Source organism: Microcaecilia unicolor, chromosome 3, assembly GCF_901765095.1.
Source record: "Microcaecilia unicolor chromosome 3, aMicUni1.1, whole genome shotgun sequence".
Lineage (NCBI taxonomy): Eukaryota > Metazoa > Chordata > Amphibia > Gymnophiona > Siphonopidae > Microcaecilia > Microcaecilia unicolor.
Genome location: NC_044033.1, coordinates 306,868,039 through 306,889,336, shown reverse-complemented (window position 1 = coordinate 306,889,336; position 21,298 = coordinate 306,868,039). Strand labels below are relative to the sequence as shown.

Here is a 21,298-nt window from a genome sequence, read left to right as displayed (position 1 = left end):
CTAGGCACGGACTGAGCACATTTTTATACACAAATTTTTGGGGGGTAGAATTAGGTTTAAATTGCATTAAGGAAAAATTTATAAAAATATCTGTTTGAGTCCAAGTTGATGTATGAGTTGATTTGTTAGACTTGGGGTAGTTTTGTGTTTGCTTCCATATATATAGGTTTATAAAGTACATATGTAATGTCAGGGACAGTATGAGCTGAGCAGTCTTTGTAATTCAGGATTCGCGTCTGGCGTGGCTGACTGACAACCTGCTCCAGAGAGTACAATTAATTTGTATTTTTTGGCTTAGTGATATACGATAATAAAGATTGTACTGGTGCGCCTCCAGCTAAGTCTGATTGTACCTCTTGTTTTCCAGTCTACGAGGCTAGGAGTGTTTGCCCTCCCTGGGGGGCTAAGGGACGGAAGTACACACTTTCCTTTGTCCTTGAGTGCCGCGTGGCACAGTCTTGAGTATTCCAATGAGTAGCTTCCCTTTTTCCTTGAGTGCTGTATGGTACAGCCTAGAGTGTTCCTATGAGTGGCTTCACTTTATCCTTGAGTGCCGGGTGTAACAGCCTTGAGTGCTCCTTAGTATGGCCGTGTGGCCTTGCCTTGGGTTGTTTTTTGTGTGTTTTCCCTTTACTTTAGTATGGCCGTGTGGCCCTGTCTTGAGTTACTTCTCTGTATGCTTTCTGTTTGAGTCCTCTTTGTGAGGTTTCTGTTTGGGTTTGAGTGGGTTGCTCTTCTGTTTAGCTGTGACTACTAGCGCAGCCCTGAGTGGCCTTACAGTGTGGCATGAATGGGCTGTTCTTCCATTCAGCTGTGGCTAGTAGCACAGTCCTGAGCATCCTCTCTGTTTGAGTGGGTTGCTCTTCTGTTTAGCTGTGACTACTAGCACAGCCCTGAGCATCCTCTGTTTGGTTTCTGTTTGAGTGGGTTGCTCTTCTGTTTAGCTGTGACTACTAGTGCAGCCCTGAGCAGCCTTTCTATGTGGTACGAGTGGGCTGTTCTTCCGTTTAGCTGTGGCTACTAGCACAGCCCTCAGTGTCCTATTTGGTTTCTATTTGAGTGGGTGGTTCTTCTGTTTAGCTGTGTCTACTAAATCAGCCTTGAGCTGCCTCTCTGTGTGGCATGAGTGGTCTGCTCTTCCGTTTTGCTGGGACTACTAGCTCAGCCCTAAGCTACTTCTCTGTCTGCTTTCTGTTTGTGTTATTTAGGACTATTCCTCCATATAGTTGTGGTTCTAAGCCCAGCCCTGAGCTGCCTCCCTCTGTAGTTTCCACTTTTACCTGTTGATTCTACTATGTGAGCCTGAGTGGGGTTGTCTTTTCCCATTCAGTCTCTTTGTGCCTGTGAGTAGGGTCTTTTGACCTCCTGTTTGTTGCTCTGTTTTGTGCAGTGCGTGTGCACTGCTTGGATAGTACTTGCTCAGGGGATTCCGTTCTGTTTCTTTTCCCTTCCCTCTGGTACGTGTGGGTTCCAGTTCGGCCTTGCGGTCTGTATGCTTGTACTCTGTTATGTGTGGGTTCCAGTTCAGCCTTGCAGCTCGTATGAGTGTCCTTCCTTTGTCCCTGGTTCCTGCTTTAGTCAAGCTCCATTCCTGGGTTTTGCTTTAGCCAGGCTCTGTTTCTACCCTGCCTTGACTGTGCAGTTTATTGCCATGTCTTGTGTCTTGTCTGGATTCAGTGTCTGGCTCGCCTCTGCTTTGTACCTTCTCGGCCTTGGCTGCAGTCCAAGGACTCACCATCCCTGGATCCATGACATCCACAAGGGGGTCTAAATTATAATCACTGTTATAAGAGAATAGTGAGTGAGGGACAAACCAATTCTAAGATACAAAAGGAGGGGAAGAAATTTATAGAAGACAAAACACATGTGATAATGCCATACTGGGGCACCCAAGAGTTAAGTAGGCTTTGCAAATCAGATTCGCCTCACCCTATGCTTGGAATAAACTTCCTGAGCCCTTACGCCAAGCCCCCTCCCTACCCATCTTCAAATCTTTGCTCAAAGCCCACCTCTTCAATGTTGCTTTCGGCACCTAACCTTTATACCTTTCAGGAAATCTAGACTGCCCCAATTTGACTGCCCCTATTTGACTGACTGTACATTTGTCCTTTAGATTGTAAGCTCCTTGAGCAGGGACTGTTCTTCTATGTTAAATTGTACAGCGCTGCGTAACCCTAGTAGTGCTTTAGAAATGTCAAGTAGTATTCTAATGTCCAATGTCACCAAAGCTGATCATAAAACTCTAATTGTCCAGGGTCAAAAAACATATAATTGTTACCCTCAAACTTAATCAATATTTGCAAAGGAAACTGAAGGGAAAAACTAAGCCCCAAAGCTACTGTTCTAGGGCATAGCTCTGCCTTTCCCCTACGTCTATCTATATATAAGCTGTGGCGCTCTATTGTAGGTTTTTAGGCTGCAGTTTCTTGCCAAAGCTTACCTTCAGCCTCTTTCATTACTGTCTTTTTGCATGTTTTTTTTTGTTTTCCCTATGAAATCTATCAGCCTATCACAGACCTTTCTTCTCTGGACTAATTTTACAGGTTTGTAGTGCCTTGACTAATTTTACAGGTCAGAACTGCCTCAGTCAATCTGCATTTTCTCTGGTGGTTTCCATCACCTATCTCGGTTCTAAGTAGCAAGGTTATAGAATCTGTTTCTGATGCATACTTTCACTACTAAAGGGGTATATACTCTTGCATATGTTCCTGTGAGCTTAATCCTTTCTCAGTTCTTTTTTTTTTTTTGAGAAACTATAGAAGCAAAGCATCAGAAGTCTACAGAGTGAGAAAGAAAGAGAAAGAAAGGAAGGAACATATTAATTTTCTGTTACCCAAGCATTTTCCATGATTTGGGTATCTTCTATGGAGAGTAGATACCCAGCAGTGGCTTATGCATCTCCACATTCTGGAAAACATTCATCCATACACAATGTCTAAGATTTATACACCTCTTCACAGCATACCTAACCCAGGTATAATGGGCTTTCCAGAGAAAATGCAGATTGACTGAGGCGGTTCTGAACTGTAAAATTAGTCGAGGCAGTTCTAACCTGTAAAATTAGTCCAGAGAAGAAAGGTCTGAAATAGCGTGCATGGGCCCCCCACGCCTGTTTACTTGCTTAATACTTGTCTTCTGCTCCTGTGTGCCAGGACCATATTAACTCTGCTCTGCTGCACAGGTCCTTCTTTCTGCCACATCCCCTCCCATATTTGCGGAAACAGGAGGTACTTCACACAGGAGGCGGGACGAAGCAGGAAGGACCTGTGGCCTGCAGCAGAGATAACACGATAACCCAGCACTGCAGCACAAAGGAGTGGAAGACCCATCAGCCATGCTAGCGCCAGGCGGGCCCCCCTTAGAGGCTGGGCCCTGGGGAATCTTGCTCCCCCTGCCCCCCTCTTGGCGGCCCTGCAGCATAACTTGTCTGTGATTTATGGTTGATGCATATGGCTTATATTCCTGCCTTTCTATTTTTCTCTTGATCACTATCCATTCAGTTCTTCCTGGTGTTGCAGGGAGATTTCATATAGTTATAAGCCATTCGTTCTGGACTGGTCTAGTAAGACTAAAGGAAAGAAAATGATCAGGTAAGACATTTTTCTATTTTGAGTCTCACATACAAGTCCGTGGTATGTTGATGGGGGGGGGGGGGGGCACAGGCACTTAACCACAATCCACCGGCAACTCTCATACACCAAAAGAGCCCAGACGCATGCCATCTTGGCTCCTTCCCCTCATTAACATTCATTTTAATATGCGGTGCATTGGTGTCTAATTCAATATGCTGTGCATTTGTGTCTAATTCAAGGTTTTGCACAGGTCTCTTTTCTGCATCGGGTACCCGTGAACTTCTTTGAAGACGTCGCACTAACTGCGCAATTCCATCTACGGTAGCTTTCTGCATCGGCCCTTGAGAGTACCTTTTACCTCTTGATCATCTAATGATTTCCTCATAGGTTTCTTGTTTTGAATTTACAAGCCTTGATGAAGGAAGATACTGACAGAAGTTTTTAGTGTTTTATTTCATGTCACTTCTTTTTGTTCGTCATACTGTCTGAATAGCTCTCTGGTGGGTCCCCACTACGAGTTCAGAGGAGGGGAGATGGGGAGGTCTTCAGGGTAAGGGAACATCACTGGGGGTCCTTGGGGTGGAATACATAACTGGGAGGGCAATCTAGAACAGAGGGCTGATCCAGAAATGTTTGCTCTGGGCCCCATAAATAGTTAAAGCAGCTCTAGGTAAAACTATTGACCAACTGAGCCTGGCATCCTGTGAGTGGCCAATTCTGGTTGCTTGGAAATGCCTGGCAGATCCAAATGGAGAAGTCAATTACCCTGTCCTTTTGAAATGTCCCAAATCTGTATTATTACTTTTTATTTTGAAAAACACAAAGACATTTTAACATTCCTCAGTAGAATACAACAGGTAACTGGCACAATACTCAGCTGTATTATTGACTAGACTAGACAAATATAGCAGAAGAGAAATCTTATTCTAATCTAGACACTTGGGGGGTAATTCTCTGCTAATAATGTACTCTCAATGCCTTTGGCACGCGTATAGGGCGGTTTTTTTTTTTTTAGATAACCTTCATGAATATTCAAGAAGCGTATATTCGGACTGTGAACAGTCAAGAGCTTACTAAAAACACAACCGGTTGTGGAAGAGGTCAAGATAGGATTAGGATGGGAACAGGGAAGTGAAGGATGGCCGCCTAGTTACCCACAACCACTCCCCGCGCCTGTGCAGTGTGCACTTAACTATTATTTACTGGGAGCTACTTCCGACCCTCACCGCGCTACCTCTTTAAGAACTGTGTGCACAACCTCCTTGTACTGGTTCCCCGTGACGTCACCGCGTCGGGCGCCACGCAGCGGCTATATAAGCCCAGCGCTCTAACAACAAGGAAGTGACTCGAAACCGGAAGCGAGAAAAGAAAGAGAATCTGAGAAATAACCCCTTCCCCCACCCCACAACAAGCGTAGTGAGCGACATACTAAAGGAATTCGCTATGAATAATAAAGGTAAGAGAGGCCTGTTTGAAAGGGGGCTCCGTGGTGGGGTTTGGTGCGCTGGCTATCGCGTCGTCATGGGCTTCCTTGGAAGATTTTCATTCTTATTCTTGCGTTGTTTTTAGCGAGTTCAGAAGGGTGGGGCCTGGCTCGAGGAGGGGGAGAAGGACTCTGCGCTATCTCCCTTCCCTTCTATCTGCTTCTCTTCATTGGGGTGAAACTGTGGTTGGGCCCGAGCTGAGTGGTGACGTCAGTGAGTGGTGACGTTGCTGCGGCCTATGGGGGGAGGGGTATAGTGACTCTGCAGGCCTAGGGGTGTAGGAGTGAGGCGGATTAACAAACACAAACTTGTTTATGCTTCTGACTACTGGGGTCTTTTTCTTATTACTCCAGTCCAAAATAAGTGCTGGCTAGTGGTGAACGGCATGACTACTCTTTGCCTGTACTAGGCTAGCGCTTTTCCCTTTTGTGCCACTGGCGCGTTGTGTGCGTGGCCCTCCTGTTAGCACCCGTCTTAGGAGAGAGCCGTTAGAAACGAGGATGCGGCAGTATATGCTTCTGTTCAAAAAATAAGATGGGTGGGTTTTATTCGTCTTAGGTAGTGTGGAGGGCTCAAAATCCCCACATCGATGAGCTTTGCAAACTGAGTAGGCGATTGAGAGGGGAATTGAGCGCATACTGCAGCTTTAACACCCGTGTATAATATGTGTAATATGTACAAGCAAAAAGGCGTCCGCAGCCGGTCTTGGGGGGGGGGGGGGGGAGTCATTTTCACTTTGTGCCTTAGCTTTGCTTGGAGCATACTCTGAGGGCTTTGCCATTACAGCTCCTCTAATGGGCCCCTTACTGATATGGCAGTAACTCTAGAGCCTCCCCTCTCCCAGCGACGGCTGTGTATGAGGCTAGTTTTAACTTTAAAAAACTTGTCCGAGTGTGGGGTGGGACTGTGCGTGGCCCCGAGCTCGAGTTAAGAGGGAGGTAAGTGCTGGCTCTTCCTTTCACTGTCTACTTGAATCAGACCTTCGTTGCCGAAAGTCTATGGCGCAGTTTGCGAGCGCGTCTCGCCCTGGCTTCACTTCACTGTGAGGAGCCCCGCCCCCAGCCTTAACCCCTTCTTGCACTTGGCCCGTACTGCTGTCTTTATAAAACCCCGGCCTTGCAGCCTCGCAGAGGCCTGAACTGATCTCTTTATGCAGAGGGTGCCCCTCTCATAAGGAAGATGTCTGTCTTTGGGAGAGTCCCGCAGACGGACATCTATGTCAAACCCCTTTCAGACTTATAAAAGTAAAGTGGAAGGTAGCAGTGTAGATAAAATAATTTTAACCTTTTTAGGGGGATTGATTTCTTAGATTCTATAAAGGCTCTCGGGTGCATAAGCAAAACAGTCTTGACTTATAAAATAAGACCTGCAGAAGGGTTAGGAAAGAAAAACCATGTCAAACCGAGGTCCCTCGACCCAGCCGTCGGTGTTGGGTCATGACTACTTGACAGATCCTAGAAAGATCTCTATCTTATTCCTAGAGACTAAATGGCTTTCCCGAGTTGTCTTGGTGACTTGTATGGCATTCCATTCAGGGATCTAACCCTTGAGTCCTGTTATGTTGTTGATCACATCCTCTGCCAACAAACAGCTTATTTATTTTTTTACATTTGTACCCCACGCTTTCCCGCTCAATGCGGCGGGCAATGGAGGGTTAAGTGACTTGCCCAGACGCACAAGGAGCTGCCTGTGCCAGGAATCAAACTCAGTTCCTCAGTTCCCCAGGACCAAAGTCCACCACTCTAACCACTAGGCCACCCCTCCACTCTACTAGTTTCTACACATTTGTATTCATATTTTTGTCTATTACTGCCTGAAGTTTTACTCTTGCACCATAACTAAGGGACCTGTTCCTCCTCTGGTTCACAGACTAGCAATGAAATGGAATAACCTAATCTTGAGTTAACTTGTGATCAACAGCATGCCCCTCCCCAAGACTCTCTAGGTCTAACCTGAGTTTACAGCACTTGGGTACAAGTTAATATATTAAAGGCTTTCTTTTTTTTATATATTACCTATAAATTTAGGTGGTGTATGACAATTATAGGAAGTCGCATAAGGATGCCTAAATAATAAAACACTTAAAGTATCCTTAATTCATTACCTAAGACACAAGGTGGGGAAAAAGGGTCAACAGAACACAGTAAGTGCATGATCAATGTTAAGATGGGAGGAACAAATATCTTTGAAAAATTTTTACCTTAAATTTAAGGGACACTTCAGTACAGATGTCAATTGTCAGTTGGTTCTGTGATGTGTGGCCCCACATGAGTAAAGTACAATACTACTAAAGCAGATAATGGGGGGGGGGGGGGGGGGAATGGTATAAATTATGCTGGGAGGATTTAAGAGTCAAATAGGCTTGTAAGAAATGGTAGAGGCAAGCAGGCATAATAAAGCTGGTGTTTGATAACTGCAAAGGTTTTGAAAGGAATACATTATTGAGATTAGTAACCAAAGCTTGGCCATTAATAATGGGGTAACACTACCAAATTTCTTGGTGCCATGAAACTGGTAACACTTTGAATATGAAGTTGTAATTACCAATTTAATGGTCTGAATTCAAGGTGGGATATTACTACTGAATGTAGTAAAAATGCTGCCTCTTGTAATCATGGTTTTTAAGACGCTTAGTGTTAAGCTGTATATATAAATGTTTTAACTACAGATGAAATATGCAGATTGAATGTAAGACACAAAACAATTAAATTTACACCAAGAATCTTAACAGAAGTAAAAATAGATGACTCTCTTGTAGCAGTTATCTAAAGGGTTCAGTTTTAAACCTATTGCGACCTTGATAGCACAAAATTATCTAATTTTGCAGACTTTTCTGGCTCAAACAAACAATGGGGCCTGAAGCTGGGTATCAGCATGCATGAAAAAATACCAAACCTAGTGACTAAGAGCTAAAGGTCAAACACTGAAGAGATGGGCCAAGGATGGAACGTTGAAGCACGCCATAATAGAGGGAGATTTCTGCCAGAGAACCCAGAACATTTATCAAGATACGATTTAAACCATGTTAGTGCAAAGCCTGAAATTCCAATGTCTTATCCCATGAATAATCCTAGCAAATCAAGATAGATTCAACGAGCAATAAAACATTACCCTTATCCGGATTACTAATGAAGTCTGAGCAAGAAGTGTAGTACCTTGCTATGATGAGGCTGAAAGCCTGTTTGAGATGGGTGAAGTGCATTAATCTGTTCTAAAGTAGTCAACTGATATGCCACTGTTATCTAACTTGAGATGAAGGGCAAATCTAGAGTTTGTGTGATAACTTAGTTGCTTAACCATCCATTCCCCAAGATTGTGAGCCCACTGGGAACAAAGTAACTGCACATAAAAAATAATCTGCTTTTGGTTGTATCAAAATTCAAGACCTAAATTTAAAGAGCAGACTTGGCTTTAGGATTCTTCATTCAAGGGCATATGCTAGCTGCTTTCCATTCTGAGGGGGGAAAACCCCTGTTAGACCTGACACCTTAGAATTGTAGAAGGGGGGAAGGAGGGTCATTTTTTTTAGGAGGAGGGAGGGGGTATAATTTCAGAGAAGTCAAGACAGTTCCATGGTGGTTGGGATATAAGTGATTCAATTTTCTGAAGCTAAAAATATAAGTAGCAGAAACAGTAAAATAACTGCCTTGGGTGACTCTCTTCATAAAGGTGGTTATTCCAATAAAGTAAATACTATGTACTGTGATCTTTTGCCTGTCAGTTTATCTGAGTGAGGACCATCTACGAAGCACAGCATAATACTAATACCTGAAGATGAAACACAAGAACAGCGGACTGCATCTTTCAAGTTACAGCTAGCACCTAGTGTTTGATTGGAAACAAGGGAGACAGTAACAGGATTTGTCCAGCATGATAAAATCTTGTATAATATCAGTATTGAGTTTCTAAAAGTGAAAAAAATTCTTCTTTAGTGGTTACAACAATTCTATAATATGAGAACAGTTGCACATCTTACACTTGGTCCCCAAAACAAGCGTGTGGCCCTTCTTTCCTTTTCATAGAGCCAGCGTTGTAGATGTCAGACTATACAAGTGGTCTTATGGCAGGGATTCAAGTGGTATGGCGCTTATCTTTTTGTCAGTGTTGCTACACTTGCATAACCCATCTTGAGTCATTCCATTGGCTCCCTTTCCATGTAAGTTAAGAAGGTTGAACTATGTAAGTGTTCATTTTGCAGCTCCTCGTATCTATCCCTACACACTTTCTTGAACTCGGTTCTTCAGGTAAATTACCTGTACCCTTCTACACCACCAATCCCAGATGCTTTCCTTCCTTTATGCTGCACTCTGCACTGTATAGATTTCCTGAAACAACATAAGAATGACTGTACTGTCAGACCACTGGTCCATCTAGCCTAGTATTCTGCTTCCAACAGTGGCCACTCCAGGTCACAAGTATGTCATGCTCTCTGGCCCTATTCAAGTCCAGGCTAAAACCGTACCTTCCTTAGCAGATGAATCCAGATATTTGTGGGTTGAGACCATCTACCAGCAGGTGGAGATACCTAAGAATTATCTCCATCAGGCAGATGGACAGATTCTCAGAAGCTCCTGATCTCATTTGATGGCAGCTCCTGTTGTGGATTTCCTAGTTCATTTGAGCCTAGAGGTGTCTTAGCTGTACAGTGCCAACTTTTAGGTGGTACATCTGGTCACCCCAGGTCCCTCATCCACTCCTTCTTCCAGTCTCCTTCACAGCTGTCTGTTTCTTGGAGAGGATGTGGGAGCTGCTTCAGGCAGCAGGTTACTACCTGTTTTCTGCAGCAATGGCTGGCCCTTTAATGTCCATGCTGAGGTGAGTGGTCCTTCAGTTTCTATTGCTCTGTGGGTTTTGTGGTTTTGCTTTCAGTGCACTATGTTTAGCACTGGGCAGCATCGGGGCAGAGTTGGGCAGGGTCTAGTGCTGGGGCACCTGTTTTCAGTCTCTTGGCGGGACGTGCCAATTTTCCTGAGTAGGAACACAAGGTAGTTCCAGCGCCCTCTGGGTTTCTGTTTCTCTGCAGCCTGCTGCGGTCATTTTGCAGAGGCACGTTTTTTTTCTGCCCATGGTGCCTGTTTCTAGTTCAGGCCCTATGTCTCTTGGTGCAGTTGAGCTGGCAGTCTTGTTTTCTTGTGCTCCGGTCACAGCTCCTTTCTTTGGAAGGCTGGATTGTGGGGTCAGTTCCTGTTGCTCTGGTGCGCATCAGCCACTGAGGTTACATGTTTCATGATGGGCTAATCTGCTTCTGTCAGGGGTCTTCTGCCTGGTAAGGCAGCACAGTGACTTTGTATTCAGGAGAGTCTGGTTCTCTGCTCCTGGTTGCTTTATTTTATGGGAGAGACCTCTGTCATTCTTCCAGTGGTTCCTGGCTTGCGGGGCAGGAACGGGCATCCCAGCTGCCCAGGCTATTGGTCCCATGGTGGTCCTACTTCAAGCCTGGGCTATGCACAGTCTGCATGTTCTCTGCCTTTCTGTTCTAGCGGAGCTGCCACCCTGCTACACAGAAAAGACGTTATTCCACAGAGTTTTTGCTAGGGGGTCTGCTTTTGCTATCTGCCTTCCTGTATTCAGGGTAATCTCTCTCCTCTGTATTCAGCGTTTGAGGTGCATGGGAGTTCCATATAATCATGCTGATCAATCCATAGACTGGTGGGTTGTGTCCATCTACCAGCAGGTGGAGATAGAGAGCAATCCTTTTGCCTCCCTATATGTGGTCATGTGCTGCCGGAAACTCCTCAGTATGTTCTCTATCTCAGCAGGTGGTGGTCACACATCAGCAGCTCTGGCTAGGTCTCCAAGCCTAATTTTTAGGTTTTGTTGAGTACCTGGGGTTGAGGGCTCTTCTTGAGCAAGTGCAAACCTGGTGGTGCCAGGTCCCTCCTTTTCTCCCCCCTCCCGCTGGCTCCGTTTAAAAAAAAAAAAAAATAAAAAAAATAAAAAAAAAAATTTGGACGTCTTTTAAGGGCGTTTATTTCAACGTTTATATCAGCGTTTATTGCAGCTGCTCACTGGGACACCAGTTCGTTACAGCTCGGAGCGAGAAGCAGGTAATTTTTACCTTTTGTAGCGGACAGGGGGTTCCCCGATCGGTCTCCTTGTGGCCTATGGCGTCTGAGGGCGAGGGCGCTAAGAATCGCTCCCCGGACCGCGTGTGCGCATCTAGCAGGGATGCGGGGGTTTCAAAACCTGAATCTCCTTTTTTGGGCGTCAGTTGGGAGGCCGGTCAGTGTCCCGGTTCTTCCTCCGGTGCGGGGGTTTTTCCCACCATAAACGCCCATTCCCCGCTGCTCGGCCCCCCCCCCCCCCCCCCCATTTTGGCCGGCCACTGTGCTCGGACAACTTCTTGGGCCGCCCTCGAGGTGGGAGACGTTAATGCTATGGTCGCACTTGATTCGGGTGACGGCAAAAAAGCTGCCAAAGTTAAGCGCCGTTCTTCCCGCATGGCTCCTCGGAGTTTCGCACTGGATGCCATTTTGGATGCGCAGCATGTTTCTCCCCCGCTCTCACGAGCGCCGGTTGAGGGTGCGTCTAGGGCTGTGGCCCAGGCTGCTGAAGTGCACAGTCTGGGGGGTTTCTCCCCTGAGTTCATTTTGCTGCTGCATCAGGCTTTCCTTATGCAAAACGCTGCCCCTGCTCCCTTGTCCGATAAAGGGGTTGAGGCCTCCGGAAGCAAACGCCCTCTGGTGGATTTCCAGGCCCTAGAGGACTCTGTCTCCTCTGATGTAGATGAGGACAGCGTATCTGAGTTCTCCCAACGGTCCTTTGGGGATTCCTTGGAGGAGACGGATTCCCGCTCGGATGGAGCGGATGACCCCTCTGCAGCGCAGATCTTTCGCTCAGGATTTGCCCAACCTGTTAGTGCAGGCCATGAGTATTTTGAAGATTTCCTCTCCGGAGGACGTCTCTCCCTCAGCCTCTGTTGGCTCTGCCATTGCTGGGGACGAAGCGCCCGCCTGGAACCTTCCACGTGCATGAGGCCATGCGCACCTTGATTTCTGCTCAATGGGATGTCCCAGAAGCGAGCCTGAAAGTGGCTAGGGCTATGTCCCGCCTCTATCCTCTCCATGAAGGTGAACGGGAGGCCTTTCTTTGGCCTACCGTGGATTCTTTAATCACTGCTGTGACTAAGAAAACAGCGTTGCCGGTGGAAGGTGGCACGGCCCTAAAGGACGCCCAAGACAGAAGATTGGAGGCGGCTTTAAGGTCGTCCTTCGAGGCGTCTGCTTTAAGTTTGCAGGCCTCAGTTTGCGGCTCCTATGTGGCCAGAGCGTGCCTGACGATTGTGCAGCGGGCTTCCCCCTCGGATCCTTCCTTGAGGGCTGATTGGCCGGCCCTTGAATTGGGCTTGGCTTATTTGGCAGACTTGCTGTATGATGTCTTGAGAGCCTCGGCTAAAGGTATGGCTCAGACAGTCTCTGCACGGCTTTGGCTGAAGCATTGGTCTGCTGACCACGCCTCTAAGTCTCGCCTGGCTAAGTTGCCTTTTAAAGGCAAGCTGCTCTTTGGGGTCGAGCTGGACAAAATTGTGACCGATCTCGGCATGTCTAAGGGCAAGAGGTTACCAGAGGTCAGGGCTCGGGCCAGTGGTGCTCGACCCGGTTCCTCCAAAGGACGGTTTCAGGAAGCCTGTTGGTATCGCCCGGGCAAGTCAAGCTCCTCTGCCCCCCTTCCTTCAAGAGGAATTTCTCCCCCAAGCAGCATTCGTTTCGCAGAGACCGCCGTCCCGGAGGTGCTTCCTCCGGTCCTTCCCCAGGGTCTCGTACCCAATGACGGGGCCCTGGTCCATGGCCCAGTGCAGATTGGAGGACGCCTGTCCTGGTTTCTGGGCGAGTGGACCAGGGTAACTTCAGACACTTGGGTGCTGGAAGTCATCAGAGACGGCTACAAGCTAGAGTTCTGCCGACCCTTAGGAGACTGGTTTGTGCACTCTCCCTGCAAGTCTCCGGTCAAAGCTGTGGCAGTGCAGCAGACTTTGGACAATCTGATCCGCCTGGGTGTGGTCGTTCCGGTGCCAGAAGATCAGCTTGGCAAGGGATGTTACTCCATTTACTTTGTGGTACCAAAGAAAGGAGGTTCTGTACGGCCTATCCTCGACCTCAAAGGGGTCAATCGAGCCTTGATAGTTCGGCACTTCCGAATGGAGACTCTCCGCTCTGTTATAGCGGCAGTGAAGGCAGGAGAGTTTCTGGCATCCTTGGACATCAAGAAAGCCTACTTGCATATTCCCATCTGGCCGCCTCATCAACGCTTTCTGCGTTTTGCAGTCCTGGGCCGACACTTCCAGTTCAGAGCCCTCCCGTTCGGGTTGGCTACTGCTCCGCGGACCTTCTCCAAAGTAATGGTGGTCATTGCGGCCTTCCTACGAAAGGAAGGAGTACAAGTCCATCCTTATCTGGACGACTGGTTGATCCGAGCCCCCTCTTATGCAGAGTGCGGCAGAGCTGTAGACCGGGTGATTGCTCTTTTGAGCTCCCTGGGGTGGATCATCAACTGGGAGAAAAGCCAGCTGTGCCCGACTCAGTCCCTGGAGTATCTGGGAGTTCGTTTCGACACCCAAGTGGGCAGAGTGTTCCTGCCGGACAATCGGATTGTCAAGCTTCAGGCTCAGGTGGCCCAGTTCCTAGTAGCCTCTCCTCTTCAGGCTTGGGACTATGTGCAGCTGTTGGGCTCTATGACAGCCACGATGTAGTGCCCTGGGCCAGGGCTCATATGAGACCACTACAACTCTCTCTGCTGCAGCGCTGGACTCCAGTGTCGGAGGATTACGCTGTGCGCCTTCCCTTGGACCCAGTGGTGCGCAAGGCGCTGAGCTGGTGGCTGAGGGCAGACAAGTTGTCCGCAGGGATGCCTCTTTTGACCCCGGAGCGGGTTGTCGTCACGACGGGCGCCTCTTTGACGGGCTGGGGAGCCCACTGCTTGGGAAGGACAGCGCAGGGGCTCTGGTCTCCTGCAGAGGCAAAGTGGTCTATCAACCTCCTGGAACTCAGAGCCATTCGGTTAGCGCTTTTGGAGTTTCTTCCAGTACTGGCGGCGAAGCCAGTACGGGTCCTGTCGGACAATGCCACGGCTGTGGCCTATGTCAATTGCCAGGGAGGTACCAAGAGTGCCCCTCTAGCCAAGGAGGCCATGAATCTATGCCAGTGGGCGGAAGCGAACCTGGAACAGCTGTCGGTGGCCCACATTGCGGGAGTCATGAATGTCAAGGCGGACTTTCTCAGTCGCCATACCTTGGATCCCGGAGAGTAGCAGCTATCGGCTCAGGCGTTCTTGGACATCACGAAGCGCTGGGGTCAGCCGAGCCTAGATCTGATGGCGTCATTGGCCAATTGCCAAGTGCCGAGCTTTTTCAGCAGAGGACGGGACCCTCTATCTCTAGGAGTAGATGCTCTTCTCCAACAGTGGCCGACACAGGAGCTTCTCTGTGTTCCCGCCCTGGCCCATGTTGGGCAGGGTGCTAGACCGGGTGGCAAAGCATCTGGGCCGGATAATCCTGGTGGGTCCGGACTGGCCCAGACGTCCCTGGTATGCGGACTTGATCAGGCTCTGTGGCCGGCCCTCTGCGGCTGCCAGCGGGGCCAGGCCTGTTGCATCAGGGTCCCGTGGTGATGGAGGATCCCTCCCCCTTTGGTCTTACGGCCTGGCTATTGAGCGGCAGCGTCTGAGGAAGAAGCGCTTCTCAGACAAGGTCATCGCCACTATGCTGAGAGCGAGGAAGCGCTCTACTTCTACTGCTTACGCCAGGGTTTGGCGTACCTTTGCAGCGTGGTGTGAGGCAGGCTCACTTTCTCCCTTCACTGCTCCAATTTCTTCAGTGCTGGCGTTCCTGCAAGAAGGTCTGGAGAAAGGCCTGTTGCTCAGTTCCCTTAAAGTCCAGGTAGCGGCTCTGGCTTGCTTCAGGGGTCGCCTGAAGGTGCTTCCCTGGCCTCGCAACCAGATGTGGTGTGCTTTCTCAAGGGAGTTAATCACCTACGCCCTCCTCTGCGCTCGGTGGTGCCTGCGTGGAATCTTAATTTGGTGCTAAGAGCCTTGCAGAATCCGACTTTTGAACCCTTGTCGAGGGCATCTCTGAAAGACCTGATGTTGAAAGCAGTCTTTTTGGTGGCTATCACTTCAGCCAGACGAGTTTCCGAGCTCCAGGCGCTGCTATGTCGGGAACCCTTCCTGCAGTTCACTGAGGCAGGAGTGTCTATTAGCACGGTGCCTTCCTTCCTGCCCAAGATTGTTTCTCGCTTCCATGTGAATCAGCAGCTCTGTCTACCCTCCTTTCGTAGGGAGGACTACCCAGAGGAGTACTCTGCTCTCAAATATCTATATGTGAGACGAGGAGTCATCAGATACTTGGAAGTGACCAATGATTTCCGGAAGTCGGATCATCTGTTTGCTGTTCACAGGTCCTCGTAAGGGTCTATAGGCTGCCAAGCCTACAGTAGCACGATGGGTCAAGGAAACCATTGCAGCGGCTTATGTGGCCGCGGGGAAGATGCCGCCTATCCAGCTGAAGGCTCACTCCACTAGAGCGCAGGCGGCCTCGATGGCAGAGGCCTGGTCCGTCTCCTTGGAAGAGATTTGCAAGGCGGCAACTTGGGCATCGGCTCATACCTTCTCCAGGCATTACCGCTTGACTGTGGCTGCTCAGGCGGAGGCCCGGTTTGGAGCTTGTGTTGCGGTCAGGGATTTCTATGTCCTGCCCTGGGTGAGTACTGCTTCGGTACATCCCACCAGTCTATGGATTGATCAGCATGATGATATGGAAGGTAAAATTATGTATCATACCTGATAATTTTCTTTCCATTAATCATAGCTGATCAATCCATAGCCCCTCCCAGATATCTGTACGGTTTATATTCTGGTTGCATTTCAGGTTCAAGTTTTTAGTCTTCAGTTCCTGTTCAGGAGGACTTCGTGTTCAAGCTTTTTTCAATTGGATTCTTCAGGAGTTGAGACGATTTTGTTAGTGAGCTGCTGCATTCCTCTCCCCTCCGTTTTACGGGGCTGGATTGAGACCTAAATTCTGCCAGCGCTCCCTCCCGCTTTGTGCGGCTGTAGGGCAGCTTTGTACCCCTCCCGCTTCGGCGGTGTTAGGGTCAGTCAGCTCCTCCCGCGGTTGCAGGATAAGCCAGATCCCCCCGCATCGGCGGGTGTGGTGTCCCTCCCCCGCTCCGCGGGGATGAGCTGGACGGATTCCCCTCCCCCACTTGTGGGGATGAGCTGGGTTAATTCCTCTCCCCCGTTTCGGCAGTGGTGAGCTGGGCAGAGTGTCCCTTTGTGGGTGTAATTCTCTGTGCTGAGTCCTGCGGATGGAGCTTTGATATCGACATACTGAGGAGTTTCTGGCAGCACATGACCACATATAGGGAGGCAAAAGGATTGCTCTCTATCTCCACCTGCTGGTAGATGGACACAACCCACCAGTCTATGGATTGATCAGCTATGATTAATGTAATGGAAAGAAAATTATCAGTTATGATACATAATTTTACCTTTTGGGCAGGACCCAACATAGGGTGCCTGTTTTCTCTCTCCTGTCGCATGGGTGCACTGGTGCTGTTGCAATGGTCCAGGGAGGCCAGGATTCTCCTTTGTGGGAAGCTTTGAGTATTTTGGTGTCTTCCCTGTATACTACAGTGGCCAGGCAGTCCACCTTGTCAGTGGGCAGTGACATGGCTGTGTTAGCGGTCCAGGCGGTTCACTCTTGGTTTTCTGTCCTTTGCTTGCTCTTTTGGGTGGGCAGTGCAGGCATTCCTGTCTGCACTTGAGAATGGGGTTTGATTTGGGGGCAGGCTTTGTGCTAGTGCCTCTGGATAGATGGAAGCAGTTTTACATCTAACCTGGATGCAGCTAGTATGCAGTTCCCTGACTAGCCGGCAGGTTCCAGGACTGGGGGAGGCCCAGTAGTAATTTTAGAAGGTGGCTGATTCCACCTACAGGTCCTTAGCTCTAGGCTGATTTGGGTGGCCTGTTAGCTCTTGTGATGCTGTGTTCTAGGGTACATAGGGCAACCTTTCCTTTCTCTTCCATATGGATAGCCTTGCTAGCAGCTTATGGTAAGGCTGGGACAACTTAGCTTCTCTACTTCACATTCACCTATGTTGGTGTTCCCTGCAGCTTCCGACTTTCTTAGTCAGTATGGACGTTTTTCAAGGTTGTGGGAGTGGCAGTTTTCCTTTGTCAGGATGGATTACAGATACAACCATTCCTTGTGCCAGGATGCTTGCAACTCTTCCCCCCGCTATAGGGTTCACAAACTTCATCATAGCAAGCTCCTTTTCTGTCCTTAAGTCTGATGTTCACTTTCCCAAAGGTCAGTTATTTCCCACACATACCTTGGAGTTTCTGGGAGTGATATTTGACATGGGATTTGAGAAGAGGTATCTTCCCATTACGCATCAAGAGGGTTCAGATTCCAACCCCAGTCAGGCTCTCCTTTCTTGACAGGTCACAGGATCTGGGACTCGTTCCAATTGTGGGTCCTATGGTCTCTATATTAGACACTCTCCTGGGGCCAGATTCTGCCATGGTCTACTGTAGTGGTGGTCCTTTTTTAGCTGTTCGTCTCCTTGCTTTGGCCCTCCATACCAGGCTCAGCCTTGCTGGTGGATTCATTGTGGTCTGACTCTCACGATTCTAAAGTGCTCTTTCCTTGTCATCAAGCAGATGCAGCCATTACAGATGGGTTGTGTCCATCAACCAGCAGAGGGAGATAGAGCACACTTTTTTTCAATGCCTCATACCAGCTTGCTCCACTGCCTCTCTTCAGTATTCTCTATCTCCCCTAGCAGAGTGGTTGTAGCATCTTCGAGCTCCATCAAAAATCTGCCTAGAGGTGGCTCCTGGCTTGCCAGTTGTTAGCCGGGGTGTTGGAGGCTATAGCAGCTTCACTTTGAAGGCACATAGGTTTGCCCTTTCCCTGCCTTACCCATACCTCCATGGATGTGGACACATTGCTTAGCTTTCCCTGTCCTTCCCCACCAACAGTGGATGCAGGCACATAGGTTCGCCCTTTCCCTGCCTCTCCCACTCACCTGAGCCTCAGGAGTTCTATTTACCTCTGCTTTCCTCACAGCGTTAAAAAAAAAAAAGAGGTTTTTCTTTGCCTTTTTCTGTGGGACCGGAGCTCTGATACTCGGTCCAGTGAGGTAAGTGTTTTCTGACTCTGGGGTGGGCCCGCGATCGGGCGATTTTGGCGCGAACCGCCATTTTGAATTTTACCGCTGTTTTCGGCGATGGCTGCAGAGAATGTAAAGCGCTGTTCCAAGTGTGGCAAGCGCAGATCAGCAGCGGGGCTCTGTAAATCGTGCTGTACAGACATTAGAGCTGGCCCGAGCATGGCGAGCGACAATTCTTCGTGGTGCTGCGAAAGGAGGGTCTTTTTGCCCTATTCTGGACTTAAAAGAATTAAACAAGTCCCTGAGTGCGGCATTTTCACATGGAAACCCTGCGTTCCGTCATTGCGGCGGTACAGCCAGGAGAGTTTATCACGTCTTTGGACCTGAAAGAAGCTTACTTGCACATTCCAATTTGGCCCCAGCACCAGAAGTTTCTGAGGTTTGCGGTGATGGGAAAGCATTTCCAGTACCGGGCCTCGCCACAGCTCCCCGCACCTTTTCGAAGGTTATGGTGGTAGTAGCTGCTTTTCTAAGGCGAGAGGGTATTCGGGTTCACCCGTACCTGGATGACTGGCTCATTCGAGCAAACTCTGCTGCAGAGTCAGCATGTCACACCGAGAGTGGTCTCAGTACTTCAGTCTCTGGGCTGGGTTGTCAATTTGGCCAAAAGTCACCTGATCCTCTCGCAGTCTCTAGAATATTTGGGGGCCAGGTTCGACACAGCCTCGGGGTATGTACCTACCCGAGCAAAGGCAGTGCAAGCTTCAGAATCAGGTCAGTCTGCTCCTGAGGATGCCCCGCCTGCGAGCTTGGGACACTGTCCAGCTGCTTGGATCGATGACTGCCACCATGGAACTGGTGCTGTGGGCGAGAGCGCACCTGAGACCTCTACAGTATGCTCTACTCCAAAGATGGTCTCCAGTATCTCAGGATTATCAATGCAGACTCTCTTGGCTCCCTGCGGCTCGACTCAGCAAGGAGTGGTGGCTCTGGCAGCATGCTGCGGCGAGGAATGCCGCTGGCACTCCCCGATTGGTGCCTAGTGGTGACAGATGCCAGCCTGAAAGGCTGGGGTGCACATTGCAAGGGGAAGCATGCCCAGGGTCTATGGACACCCGAGGAGTCGGAGTGGTCCATCAACCGCCTAGAGTTGAAAGCGGTGTTTCAGGCGCTTCTGGCCTTTCAAGTGACCCTGGAAGGATTGGCTGTCCGAGTGATGTCGGACAACACGACAGCAGTGCCTACATAAATCGACAAGGCGGCACTCAGTGCAGAGCTCTAGCCGCGCAGTCCGAACAAATTTGCCACTGGGCCGAGCTGCATCTACAGTTTCTGTCGGCAGCTCACATGGCAGGTCAGAGCAACGTGCAAGCCGATTATCTAAGCAGGCATCAGATCGATCCAGCGGAGTGGGATCTTGCAGACGAAGTATTCCTGCAGATATGTGCCAAGTGGGGCAAGCCTGTGATGGATCTAATGGCGACAAGCACCAATGCCAAGTCCCGTGCTGCTTCAGCAGACGGAGAGATCCTCGCTCGGCAGGGTTGGATGCCTTGGCTCAACCCTGGCCTCCGGGCCTACTGTATGTGTTCCCTCCGTGGCCCTTGATAGGGTGAGTGCTCCTGCGGATTCGGCTGCCTCCAGGAGAAGTGGTTCTCGTCGCCCAGGAGGCCTTGGTATGCGGACCTCCGACATGCTCGTAGAGGATCCCCTTCAGTTACCTCTGGTTCCCAACCTGTTGTCACAGGGTCTGGTGACCATGGAGGACGCCGGCCGATTTGGTCTTATGGCCTGGCGATTGAGAGGGCGCAATTGAGACAAAGGCTATTCCAATAAAGTAATTACCACTCTCCTGCAAGCCTGCAAGCGTTCCATTTCCATGGCTTATGCCAGGATTTGGCGCCAGTTTGAAGTCTGGTGTGCTTCTAAAGAGATCACACCCCTGCGGGGTCCTGTCTCGCCGATTCTGGACTTTTTGCAGGATGGTGTACAAAAAGGCTTGGCCTATAATTTCCTGCGGGTGCAAGTGGCAGCGTTGGCCTCCTTGCGTGGCAAGGTTGAAGGCGTGTCTTTAGCTGCTCATCCAGATGTGGCACGGTTTCTTAGAGGGGTGCTTCGGCTCTGTCCTCCCGTGCGGGCACCTTGTCCAGTGTGGAACCTGGGGCTAGTGCTGAAAGCCCTTCAGGGTGCTCCCTTTGAACCGCTTCGGCATGCTTCAGAGAGATTTGACACTGAAGACCGTCTTTTTAGTGGCCATAACTTCGGGGAGACGGGTGTCAGAGCTCCAGGCGCTGTCCTGTAGAGACCCTTTTCTGCAGTTTTTGGAGTCCGGGGTCACGGTTCGGTCCGTGCCTTCCTTCTTGCCTAAGGTGGTTTCAGCGTTTCACCTAAACCAACCTATTTTCTTGCCCTCCTTTGTAGAGGAGGAGTTTCCAGACTCTTTTGGGCAATTGCACCTGTTGGACGTGCGCAGGACTCTGCTGCAGTATCTGCGAGTTACTAACTCTTTCAGGACCTCTGATCATCTGTTTGTTTTGCTGTCAGGGCCTCGCAGAGGGTCTCCAGCGTCTAAAGCCACTATTGCCCGCTGGCTTAAAGAATCTATCTTTTCAGCTTATTTGCTTGCCGGCCGGCCTCCACCAGCCTTTAAGGCGCATTCCACTAGAGGAATTTCCTCTTCTTGGGCTGAAACTGGAGCGCACTCCAAGAGATTTGTAGTGCGGCTACCTGGGCTTCTAAGCTCTCTTTTGCCCGACATTACAGGCTGGATGTGGCTGCCAGGAGGGATGCACGTTTTGGAGCGCGAGTGCTGGCGCGTGGTGTGGCTTGTTCCCACCCTATCTAGGGATTGCTTTGATACATCCCATCTGTAATGGCTGAATCTGCTTGATGACAAGGAAGGGAAAATTAGGTTCTTACCGTGATGATTTTCTTTCCTTTAGTCATAGCAGATGCAGCCATGATCCCTCCCTGTCTGATTGCTATCTGCTGTAAATCTATTTCAGGTTCTTTTCATGTTTCCTGGAGATTCCGTCCTTGGATGAAAGTCTGGAAACAGTCTTCAGGATTATTGTTCAGTTGAAGGAGGATGACTTAATTCCCTCCAGTTTCATGTTTTGGAGGATGAGTTTATTCC

At 49.3% G+C, this 21,298-nt stretch overlaps 1 protein-coding gene across 1 annotated transcript in view; it reads left to right on the top strand.

Moving 5' to 3' along the window:
- The first annotated feature begins 4,898 nt into the window (after positions 1-4,898).
- Positions 4,899-21,298, top strand: part of DAZAP2 (DAZ associated protein 2) — a 30,367-nt gene continuing 13,967 nt past the window's right edge. The window contains 1 exon segment of the mRNA XM_030198281.1: positions 4,899-5,028. Within this exon segment, the coding sequence (XP_030054141.1) occupies positions 5,016-5,028 (13 nt within the window). The 5' untranslated portion in view covers positions 4,899-5,015.